This window comes from Spea bombifrons, chromosome 11 (genome assembly GCF_027358695.1).
Source record: "Spea bombifrons isolate aSpeBom1 chromosome 11, aSpeBom1.2.pri, whole genome shotgun sequence".
Taxonomy (NCBI): domain Eukaryota; kingdom Metazoa; phylum Chordata; class Amphibia; order Anura; family Pelobatidae; genus Spea; species Spea bombifrons.
This window is the reverse complement of record NC_071097.1, coordinates 45298-57410: the sequence shown is the minus strand read 5'-3', so window position 1 is coordinate 57410 and position 12113 is coordinate 45298. Positions and strand designations below refer to the sequence as shown.

The 12113-nt window shown below is 45.4% G+C and overlaps 1 protein-coding gene across 1 annotated transcript; it reads right to left on the bottom strand.

Annotated features, from left to right (window-relative positions):
- Positions 1 to 2397: 2397 nt before the first annotated feature.
- Positions 2398 to 11717, bottom strand: LOC128469210 (zinc finger protein 883-like). The gene is made up of 4 exons (XM_053451037.1): positions 11633 to 11717; positions 10441 to 11540; positions 2947 to 3719; positions 2398 to 2621 (listed from the first exon to the last, which is right to left on the bottom strand). Exons 1-4 carry the CDS (start codon positions 11715 to 11717, stop codon positions 2480 to 2482), a joined length of 2100 nt encoding a protein of 699 aa, XP_053307012.1. The 3' UTR covers positions 2398 to 2479.
- Positions 11718 to 12113: the final 396 nt, after the last annotated feature.

The window sequence follows — 12113 nt, the reverse complement described above, 5'->3', positions numbered from 1 at the left end:
GATAACGCCTTTTGCGTCTCCCTCTTGTACTCCACCTTTAGATTTATTCACTTGTGCACCCATTCACTGTCTCCAAAGTTGTTCCCATCACAAACTTGCAAGCTTTTAACTGTGTTTTTGTTTGCGCGTTTGCGGTGTTATCTCCCACTTCTGGACTCTATAACTGAACTGAAATGTGAGGCAAATGTCACTACACGAGTGAAGCAACAACCACAGATTTACATTTCGGCCTTCGCTGTCCTCGTCAGCGGTGTATGGTTGGTATTACTCTAGGCACAATAGTGCAAGGAGGTCTGTGTCTGGATTCACATTTTACACTTGGGGTGAACCCCAAGAGATCTCCAAAGGGTAAAATATCATACAAAACAAATTTAAGATCCTAAAAGTAATAGAAATAAACTGACCAGGACCTTCTATGAGACCTGTACCATGGATCCTACCATGGTTACATATTTAGGGGAGACCAAGAGAGATCTCAGGAAAGGTCTAAAAAAAGATCTGTACATAGTTGCCAAGATAAGCTATTAGATACTATAGGTCCTCTGACAAAGATTTTCAAAATGGCAGACAATACCAGGATGAATAATGGCACTATTGATCATATATTATGGTCCTTTTGGGAAACACCAACTCCGCTTTGGTCACTGAAAGGAGGCGATTCCTGCTATATCACTTATTGTCCTTTTCAGGACAATCATTGCACTGCATGTGGCTACGCCTCGGCGAGCTGCTGTGCTACAACGCTAAGGACACTGGGCCAGTTCCTGAGCCCTTCCTCGCTAGTATCATCTACCGCTGGAAGTGGTTAACCACTGAGGTCCCGGGAGGAAGCAACTGAGAACTGACTGGTGTATCCAGCCCGTGTACCGGAGGCCCGTCACAGGCAGCGTTCAGATTTTCCACTGCCAGTTCAAGAAGGGGAACCTCCGGCAATGAATTCATTTTCATCTAGTTCAGGCGCCAGTGAGGGAACACGTTTATCAGTACACAACCTGGCTCTCTCAGGGCCAACCTGAGCTCAAAAGGTGAGAGGAAGCATTGGAAGCATTGGCATGGTGTGCTCCAGCTTTCCTCGGTGATCCCAAGTGGACTCTTGATAAGTGGGCAGTTAAGAGTTACACTGGACTATCCAGACATCCATCCCTGGTTTTCATGCTTTCATCTAACTACTCCTCTGGCAATCACGGATGTCTGCCATATCTCCTTCTCTTACAAGTGTGACTATCACACCTTTCACCTGAACCTCTCATTTCTTGCTGTTACCCCTGTTTTCCACCCGGTATATCTTTATCCTGCTGCTCTCAAAGGATTACATTCATTCAGACGCAAGCGAATTTCCTGGTCCATGCGCATGATGAAACAAATAGGCAGGAAACCAGGACAACGGCACCGAATCGTAAGGCCAAATCAAAGTCCAAGTACAAGCCGGGTCAAAGCCGCACAAGAACGTCTAAAACAGAATCAAGATGGAAATTGAGGTCAGGGTCAAACCGAATGAAGCTAGGAGCCAAAAACGAGGTTAAAAACCACAATAAAGCTGGGCACAATTACTGAAGGGCATACGCCAATCAAGGGTAACTGAAAAAGTGGAAATAGGTCATAGGGTTTTCTGCCATATTGATCATGGGTCTTAAATTCTAAGTCTTAAGAAAGAAAGAAAAAACTAAAATACCACAAAGTACAACATGCTAAAAGCGATGAGCAATGTGTATCTCACATCATGCCTCTCATCTTGGATTATATAAATCTAAAATCGAACATTCTGGTTGTACAAGCGATGGTTTCATTTGTCAAATTCTGTTACTCCATACAAAGAAACAAATCTCATAACAGAATTGTTTGTTGTATGATCTTGTCTACAAAGACATGTGAAGACATATTATACATCAAATACTTTCAAAAAATGTGTTGAAAGTAAATTCTAATAAGAACAACCAAATAATGAGCATAAGAAATATACGTGAGGAAAAGGTTTTTGGATTAAAAATGAAAATCCTCTACAGAAGGGATTAAAGGCAATCAAATGTGTGAGGAGAAAAGAAAATCAGTAGAAACCAGGATCTTTTAAGAGAAAACGCTCTGTCGGTGAGTCAGGAGCAGGAACGATTTAGCTGAGAGCGAGAAAAAAGAAACACATCGCACAGAAGTTGGGAAGATGGCGGCCGAAGTGGAGACAAGGTCAGTGGAAAACAATGCAGGAAGGCAACCAAGCAGCACACGGAATATAAATATAACTGAACGATATGTAATCACAGCTAATGGTAACTTAAACCTGTCCCCTATCTGTTCCCGGGAGACACAAAGAAAGAACGGTTGTTGGGGGATCAAATGATTTATTACCTCGGATGTTCGCTGATTGGTTGATTAAGGGGGGGGGGTGTTACTAAATATCCTGTTAACTCTATATGCTCCACAACCTTTGGGTTTCAGCTGCTAAGAATTAGTAAAGGAATATTTAACAATAATCAAAGCCTCCATATTAACAAGACCCCATCGCGTTACACACAATTCTTTCACATTTATAACCCGTGTGTGCGCTCTGGTGCTTACTGAGATTTGCTTTAGTTCTAAAACATTTGTCACAGTCCAAACACTTGTAAGGCTTCTCCCCAGTGTGAATTTTGAGATGTTAAGAACTTGAGTGTCTCTGGCAGTAGGTCATAGGGTCATTGGGTGGAGTTGAAAATCTTGTTCTCTGCCATATTGATCACGTGTGAGTTACAGGTGAAGCATTTCCCTCACAGAACACGGAAATGGTTTCACTCCTGTGTGAGTCCGCTGTGGACTGTAAAATCTGAGAAGGGTGTAAAATATTTCCTGCGCTCAGAAGAGGAATAAGGCTTCTCCCCGTATGAATTCCGAGATCAATGGTTCAACAAGGCCATTGCTACAGCTAAAATATTTCCGACACTCAAAACATGGAAATGGTTTTAACCTGTGTGAGTCCGCTGGTGGCGTGCAAAATGTGTCTTCTGTTTGAAACATTTCCCGCACTCGGAACATGAAAAGGGTTTTTCCCCGGTGTGAGTTCGGAGATGTCGAACGAGGTTTGAGTTATTAGTAAAACGTTTCCCGCAATCAGAACAAGGAAATGTTTTTTCTCCTGTGTGAGTCCGCTGATGGAAGACAAAATCTGAGGACCTTGTAAAACATTTTCTGCACTCAGAACAGGAATAAGGCTCCTCACCTCTGTGAATTCTGAGATGATGAACAAGGTGCCGGTTACCGCTAAAACATTTCCCACACTCTGGACAGGAATACGGTTGTTCTCTGGTGTGAATTGTGAGATGTCGAATAAGGCATGTGTTTCTATTAAAACATTTCCCGCACTCGGGACAGGAATAAGGTTTCTCCCCGGTGTGAGTTCTGAAATGTTGATCAAGGTTTGAATGACTGTTAAAACATTTCCCGCACTCGGAGCAGGAATAAGGCTTCTCCCCGGTGTGTATTCTGAGATGTTGAACAAGGATTGAGTTCCTGTTAAAACATTTCCCGCACTCGGAGCAGGAATAAGGCTTCTCCCCGGTGTGTATTCTGAGATGTTGAACAAGGTGCCGGTCACTGCTAAAACATTTCATGCACTCAGTACAGGAATAAGGCTTCTCCCCGGTGTGAATTCTGAGATGTTGAACAAGGTGCTGGTTATTTCTAAAACCTTTCCCGCACTCAGGACAAGAATATGGCGTCTCGCTTGTGTGAATACGCTGATGCCTCCTGCGCTCAGAGTTACAGTGAAAACTTTCGGTGCTGTCCAGAGAGGAGACCACCGACAAACGATTAGAGTCAAGCGTAAAATGTTCCTGACGCTCGGGGCAGCTATATGTAACCTCATTGGGGGGTGTTTCACACTGAAAATGTGTGTTACTGGTTCGGGTTTTATCAGTAGAAGTAGATCCCTTGTGTTCGGTTGGGATCCAATAATCTTCATTGGAAGCGGATTCCTCCTTTACGTGGACAGACGTATTATCCCCCCCGTCGTGCTGTGTGTGTGTATCGGGGGCTGAGACATTTCCGTCTTCATCTGAGGGGGATCCGTCCTCATTACGAGTCGATGTGAGCTCTGTCTGTGGAGACCCCGCCGGGTCACAAATGTCTGTCTCTTCACATGAGGCGGATTCCTCCTTAATAAAATGAGACGTCTTACAGTCCAGCGGAGAATTAGGGACTCGATCTCTGACCTCGGATGCGTCTGTCGGAGAGAAATAATCAAATTAAGTGAAGCAGCCGCTTTCCCAAACAAGCAGATTTCAGAGTCTCTTTCAGATAAATGTCTTCCACCTGCGGAGACGCCGCCATTTCTAAACGCTCCCCGTCTGGCAGAATCTGTTTCTCTGTTATAGTAATGTTTTCATATTGTCTTAAAAGAGAACGGCAGCCATCACCGCTTTTATGTATTCCTAATATCAACAAATGAGAAGGATTTGGGAATTCTTATAGACCACAAACCAGGAAACAATGTGTGTCGTCAGTCAGCAGCCGCTAAGGCCAGTAATGTATTGTCGTGTATAAAAAGACATCGATTCGCGGGATAAAAATATAATTTTGCCTCTGTATAAATCAACGGTAAGGCCGCACCTTGAATATGCTGTGCAATATTGGGCACCTGTTCTAAAGAAGGATACAAAATGAATAAAACGAATGGAGCACTATAGTTATGAAGAAAGGTTAATTAATTTAAATCTGTTTGGTTTAGAAAAACGGCGCCTCAGAGGGGATATGATAGCATTATATAAATATATTCTGGGCCGATATACATCATATAAATATATGTGGGGAGGATATACATTATATAAATATATTCTGGGCCGATATACATTATATAAATATATGCCGGGCCGTTTTACATTATATAAATATATTCTGGGCCGATATACATTATATAAATATATTCGGGGCCGATATACGTTATATAAATATATTTGGGGCCAATATACATGATATAAATATATTCGGGGCCGATACAAACCATTGCGTGGAAATCTGTTCATAAACAGGAATATGCACAGGACACGTGGTCACGCGTTTACACCGGAAGAAAGGAGATTTAAGGCAGAGGAAAGGGTTTTTTACAGTAGGGACAATAAGGATGTAAAATTCTCTGCCTGCAGAGGTAGTTTTATCGGACTCCGTACAGACATTTAACCCCTTCAATTCCAGGGGTTTTTGGTACCTCAAGCCCCGGAGCAATTTTGCCATTTTTGCGCTATGTCGGTTCAGCGATTATTCTCTTTTCCTGTAAATAGTGTACCCATGGAAACTATATATTGTTTTTTTTCAAGGAGAGATAGAGCTTTCTTTTGATAGCATAGTTACATGATTAACTGAAAATTAAGAATGAGAAATTTACTAAACACTAGAGAAAGTTAGAAAAAAACACCTAATTTGTTTATAAATTTTTCCTCTGAACCATCACAAAATTAGGTAAAGTGATGGAAAATCCCCTCCAAGTTTATCAATTCAGGTGTCCTGATTTCAGAAATACCTAATTTATATAGATTTTCCATATTTTCCCAGCACCAGGGAACATACTATAAGGTGTACATTATTTGTAGAATTTTTATGCTTATGGCTTAACGGATTTGGGGGTTGTGAACGGGGGCAGGAGGGTTATACCGGGTAGATGTTGTGTTAGGGCGATGGGATATAAGGTTTTCTAATTTTTTTATATATATCATTTTTTTTTTTAAATGGTTAGACTCTTAGGGACTGTGACAGAATGACCTGTCATACAGGATTACAGGGACCTCTTTTACATGTTATTAATGCCAGTGCCAATGACATCACTTAGCTCACTTTATTGTTTTTTTTCCCATTTATTTTTTTAAATCACTAACCTTTTTTTCTCAGTTTCGATCCCCCTGCACTGATAAACTTAATGAAATATAATGTTATTTGGAGGAACAATTAAGCAAATCCTGAGAACAGAAGATGGCCGCTCCTATAGTCTACGTGTAAGAGGGGTTTCTTTACATATATATCGGTTACTTGGGTTTAGCGGATAGAGATTCCACACAGAGGATCTGAGAAAAGGGACAGATCTGCTTTAATCAGTGACAGTTCTCATGAGTATAAACTCGCTCCCCGCTGTCTCCCCGGCTCTCACATGTTGTTGGGTAACAGCGGCCCCGGCTCCTGAGATCTCTTGCCGGCTGCCTTATTGCCGAGTATTTATTATACGGACCTCACATTTTACATGTTATTTGTTACAGTGAAGATGCCTTAATATCTACACACAGACCGCAGGGATTAAACCTCTTACCCGGAGAGCCGCGAGGCTGGTGGGTCTCCATCATCACGTCCCTGTAAAGCTCCTTGTGTCCTTCTAAATACTCCCACTCCTCCATGGAGAAATAGACGGTGACATCATCACACCTTACAGGAACCTGAGACACACAATGAGCCGTCACCATCCAGACACACGCCTCGGTGTTACTGTATAACGTCCCGTTCCCAGCAGCGCTCACCTCTCCAGTCAGCAGGGACATCATCTTGTTGGTCAGTTCCAGGATCTTCTGCTCGCGGTTCCTCTCGTGGGTCAGCGAGTGAGGTGGAGGCACCGGGCTGGGGCTTCGGGTCCCGGGGGGTCCGTCTGACACACGGGGGCCGTCGCTGGGTGGGACGCAGTCACTGGGCTTCCTCACAATCATATAATCCTGTATATCGGGAAAGATATTGAACTATCGATGAGCAAAGAAACATCCGAGCTGCAGTTTGTGGACATAACGACATCCATGTTCTGGCCCCAGAGACACCGACCCCTCACCTCTCCGCTCAGCAGGGAGATGATCTCCAGGGTGAGGCTCAAGATCTTCTCAGTCACCGGATCCTTGTCCATGTTCAGTCCTAAACCGGACTCTTTCCTGGGTCACCGCGTTTGGCGCTCAGACGCCTCCCTGAACCACAAATTCTAATAACGTGATGGCAAAAAGACAAAACCCCAAAGAGAGCGCAGCAGCCGTCACATCACCCGGCACAGGGTCACTGTATAGGACTGTCTCCTCTGTGACTGACACTCACCTATCAGCTTCCGGGTTACTGAGGAAGGAGAATTGGCCCCTCCCCCAGAATTTACCTGCACAGTCCTGCCAGGGGTTACAGGGAGAGTGTCAGCTCCTGGACCCAGACTGGCCATCCCCCAGCATTTACCTGCACACACACCTGCCAGGGGTTACAGCTCCTGGGGTAACGCTGCTCCTCAAATCCCAATTTCTATAGTCTTTAGTGTTATAGGTTACTTCCGGTTTGCGTTCCAAGCCCCTGCAGTACTTCCTGTGCATCGAGAAGCTGCAGACCGGGTGTCCTGCTGTGAGGATTACTGGGATTTGATTCATTATTGGCGGATATAGGAGCGCTAGGAGTTATCTGTTTCCTGTTTAAAGCTATCAGAGCCCAGTGCATGATGGGAGACAGGTGGAGGGTTAGCTTGATGATAGGAATTGCACTTATTTTCCTTTATTTGAGAGGAGACAGGCTTGTGATGGGAGTTTTAGTCCTTGTGTGTATTATGAGGCAGAATCGGGGGGGGGGGGTGGATTGTAATGAGGTGTTTAGGATTATAGGAGTTGTAGTTCTCTTTATAAAGCAGTCATGTGACATCTCCAGCCCTGAGCTGCACAGATAGGGATTGTGTGGATTGCAGATAATTCACAGGCAGCGCCATCCAAATAATTCTTATCATTTAATGAAGTCACTAAATTCCTGCTCTGTCTGCGGCCCTCGGGGCCAGAACTGGACCCCGCGGTGCTACAGGGTATAATGGGGATTACACAGGGTGACCTTGCAGTCTGCACAGAGCCTTGGCGGGTTCCGGGGGGGCGCCGTAATCACCCAGAAACCCGCTTCCCCAAAGAAACGAACGCTTTTCTGGTAAATTGGTTAAAAGCGAGATCCGAGAAGATCTTCCGCTGCAGCCGACGTCACCCACGGGGCTCTCTACATTTTATTTACGGGAAACGGCTATTATGCGTGAAGCTGCCGGCGTTTGGGGTGTATAGTTGGGTTTTATCTAATTTCCATCTAGTTTGTCAGAGCTGCCTCTCCCAAAATCACAGCACAGACTGAGGTTGCAGTTCCCAAAATATACTTTATTCAAGAGATAAATAACATCCCGCGGCTGCAAACATTTCGGAATGTTATGGTGGGTACAAGCTCTTATACGAATGATCCGGCCGGCGTCTGTCTCGCAGGATCACCGGATTTACAGGCACAGACTGCGGTCTAAAGAAAACAACCCGTATTAATATGTAAAGGGTTAACAGACGGTTCCCATTTCTTCACACAAAGGGCCGGCACGGGCAGCTTTTCCTAATAGAACACCTGCCATGGCCATTGTCGGAAGGCGGCTGGCTGGTGTGCTGCGAGGCGCTATATACGAGACACTATAACTCATATATATATATATATATATATATATATCGCGCGTTGTATTATGTTGTCTAAAAACAGCACTGGCTGCACGCTCACTTCTCTATTCTTTCTCTAACGCACTCCACCTCCTCTCCGCTTTGGAGTTGCCTTCGCTTGGAATCCAGACAGATTGTAAAGGTTAGGGTTAGTTCTTTCTAATTCCTCCCCACTACATACATTAGTATTTATCTTGCAAATGACCTACAGAACTCCGATGCGAGTCAACGGGAGACTGAAATAAATGGGACGAGCACGGCGTCTGTAGTTTAATGTTAGAAGAATGGGGGAGAGCGCGGCGTCTGTAGTTTAATGTTAGAAGAATGGGGGAGAGCCCGGCGTCTGCAGTATAATGTTAGAGGAACGGGGGAGAGCGCGGCGTCTGCAGTATAATGTTAGAGGAACGGGGGAGAGTGCGGCGGCTGCAGTTTAATGTTAGAGGAACGGGGGAGAGCGCGGCGTCTGCAGTATAATGTTAGAGGAACGGAGGAGAGCGCGGCCTCTGCAGTATAATGTTAGAGGAACGGGGGAGAGCTCGGCATCTGCAGTATAATGTTAGAGGAATGGGGGAGAGCGCGGCGGCTGCAGTTTAATGTTAGAAGAATGGGGGAGAGCGCGGCGTCTGCAGTTTAATGTTAGAGGAATGGGGGAGAGCGCGGCTGCAGTTTAATGTTAGAGGAATGGGTGAGAGCGCGGCTGCAGTTTAATGTTAGAAGAATGGGGAGAGCGCGGCGGCTGCAGTTTAATGTTAGAAGAATGGGGGAGAGCGTGGCAGCTGCAGTTTAATGTTAGAAGAATGGGGGAGATTGCGGCGGCTGCGGTTTAATGTTAGTAGAATGGGGGAGAGCGCGGCGGCTGCAGTTTAATGTTAGAAGAATGGGGGAGCGCACGGCGGCTGCAGTTGAACCCCTTAATGATAAAGCCCGTACATGTATGGGCTCAAAATGCACTGGTTCAATAGGTTTAGGGACCACCTAACGGGGGAGAGCGCAGTGGCTGCAGTTTAATGTTAGAAGAATGGGGGAGAGCGCGGCGGTTGCAGTTTAATGTAAGAATGGGGACAGCGCAGCGGCTGCAGTTTAATGTTCAGAAACACTAAATGATACACTTGCGATGGAAAATATTTTGGGGGATTCAAAGGTAAGAAAGCATAAAGAAAACTCAAGGAGGGTGGCAGGTGAATAGTGAGGGGCATTAGTAGCAGAAAGGGAGGTTAGGGTTTTGCCTCTTGACCAATCTCAGGTTTTGGAAAGCCCATCTCCACTGGAGAGCGAGCAGAGGAGGCGACTAAAACGGGGCATGGTGTGAAGCATAAAACTGATCAGGAAAGACAGGAATCTCAATATGTGTGGGTTAAGGAAGAGAGGAGAGGGGATAGGGCAGAGAGAGAGTGAGAGGATGGGAGAGAGAAAAGAGACCTTTAAAAACATGAAAGCATTAAAGAACAGGAAAGGAGTTTATTGCCGACGAGGAGAAATGTTACAACAAAAGGCCATAAAATGAAACTAGAGGCTTAGATGGAATTAAAGTAGGGGTGGGAGAGCCACAGAAGTGGTAGAGGGTAATACAGTGAGGGTATTAAACATGCACGGGACAGACATGGCTCCTGAATCAAAGTCAAGACCAAGGATTAAGACAAGCGCAACGGCCAACTAGATGGCCTGGATGTGGCTGATCTGCCCTCAGGTTTTATCGAGCAATTCTTCTTGCGTTAGGGAAATCGGTATACGTGGTGGGGGATTAAATCAGACAGAATCATAATTCTCTCATCCCCAGCAACTAAAGAAGATCTATACGTATTTACACACAAGTGAAACGCGTCAGAGTAAAACGTCTAATGGATTCAAATAATATAAATTGCTATAAAAATACAAAAACTATTTTGAGGGTGTTTTAAGGTCTGCAATGTGCAACGTCACACGGGGCTTGGAGAAGAGAAACCTTGGAGACATAACACTCATTCGGTGCTTATGGTTTATGAAGGCGGTCGCGCATGCAGACACTGTGTCACACACTGTGCGTTTTCTGATGCATTACCAGGTCTGATTTCTTTGGAAAGCAAGCTGTGCATTCAGAGCATTCATGGCTTTTCTTCCCTGTGTGCGTTTTCTGATGCGCAATCAGAATGGAGTTCTTTGTGAAACGTTTTCCACACTCAGAGCACATGAACGGCTTCTCCCCGGAGTGAATCCGCCGATGGGCAACCAGAAGAGAGTTCTTGACGAAGCGCTTCCCGCAGTCGGAGCAGCCATAGGGTTTCTCCCCGGTGTGGATGCGCCGATGCGTGGCAAGATCAGATTTAATAGTGAAACGTTTCGTACACTCCGGACAAGCATACGGCTTTTCCCCCGTGTGAATCCGCTGATGGTTAACGAGATCGGACTTTTGGATAAACCGCTTTCCGCACTCGGGACACCCAAACGGTCTCTCCCCCGTGTGGATTCTCAGGTGGGTGATCAGATTTGTTTCTTTAGAAAAACATTTCCCGCATTCGTAACAAGAGTACGGCTTCTCTCCCGTGTGAACTCGAAGATGTGAATCTAGAACAGATTTACGAGCAAAGCATTTCCCGCACTGGGGGCAGGAAAATGGTTTCTCCCCTGTGTGGGCCCTTTCGTGTATAACCAGACCCGCTTTATAGGAATACTCCTTTCCACATCGGGAGCAGCTAAACTGCTTCCGCTTGTGAACAGTCTGATGCTTTGCCAAGTCCCACTGACTGGTGAAGCTTTTGGGACACTGCGGGCAGGGGCATCTGCTCTCCGATTGGGCGGGTGGTTGGAACTCGGCGTTACAGGTTTTGTTGCATCCTCTAAGACCAGCACGTTTATGTAGCTCGCATCTGGTCAGAGTAGAAACATCTCCACCATCGCACGAGTCCTCAGATTCCTCTTTAATTTGAACAGCTATGTACTCTATCTCCGTGTCTTCTTCAGGTGTAGAATTACCTTTGACTTCTTCCTCCTCACCGGAGTCTCTGGATTCACACTTGATTCGAATAGCTCCGCATTCTGTTGTATTAATGTCTCTGTCTTTTTCGGCCTTAATATTATTGGCCACGAGGTCAGTCTGAAAGGATTCTGCGTTATATTCTCCCTCGTCATCCTCCAACAGCGTAGAAAATGGATCCGGGAGATCTGTTGGGCGGAAATATATTTTTATCGTTTTCCAGAACAGGTATTTTCGATGGGTTATTTGTCTGTATATACACGTAATGCCGACAACTTACCTTCATCACTAGGAGAGGACACGCCACGCGTCATGTCACCGCACTTACCCGGTGAGAGAAGGGGCTGCTTGTTTTCCATCGCCATGTTCTCATACAGATCTCGGTGTCTCTCCTGATAACTAATCATCGCCTCTGCTTTTATGAAGAGACAGGGTTAACAGGACTGCGCTCCCAATTCATAACACTGCGGCACCTGCCAACTCCGGTGATGACGAAGCCCCGTGTAACCGTAAGTTACGTGATGAGGTATTAGCCCACGTTTTGTGAATTCCATCTGTGAGTACACCGCATTGGGCTTTTACTTACTACAGACAGCGTTGTAGGAACGTCCGCCAATAAATCCAGTATACAAATCGGCAATAAGGACTCAAAATCATCTGTGGAATGAGGTTCCGGGGCCCCTGAATGAAAGAAGGCGCACTGTTAAAGAGGATACCGTAATATGGGGGTGATCTGATTTAATGACTGAACCCAGTTTACG

Excerpts from the sequence above, each read along its gene's own strand:
- LOC128469210 (XM_053451037.1), bottom strand. The coding sequence starts at position 11,717 with ATGGCGATGGAAAACAAGCAGCCCCTTCTCTCACCGGGTAAGTGCGGT. Across the intron at positions 3,720-10,440 it reads TTCCAAAGAAATCAGACCTG|CGCAGGAGGCATCAGCGTAT; the intron begins GTAATGCATCAG and ends TGTAACTCTGAG. Across the intron at positions 2,622-2,946 it reads CATTTTGCACGCCACCAGCG|AATTCACACTGGGGAGAAGC; the intron begins GACTCACACAGG and ends TTAACATCTCAA.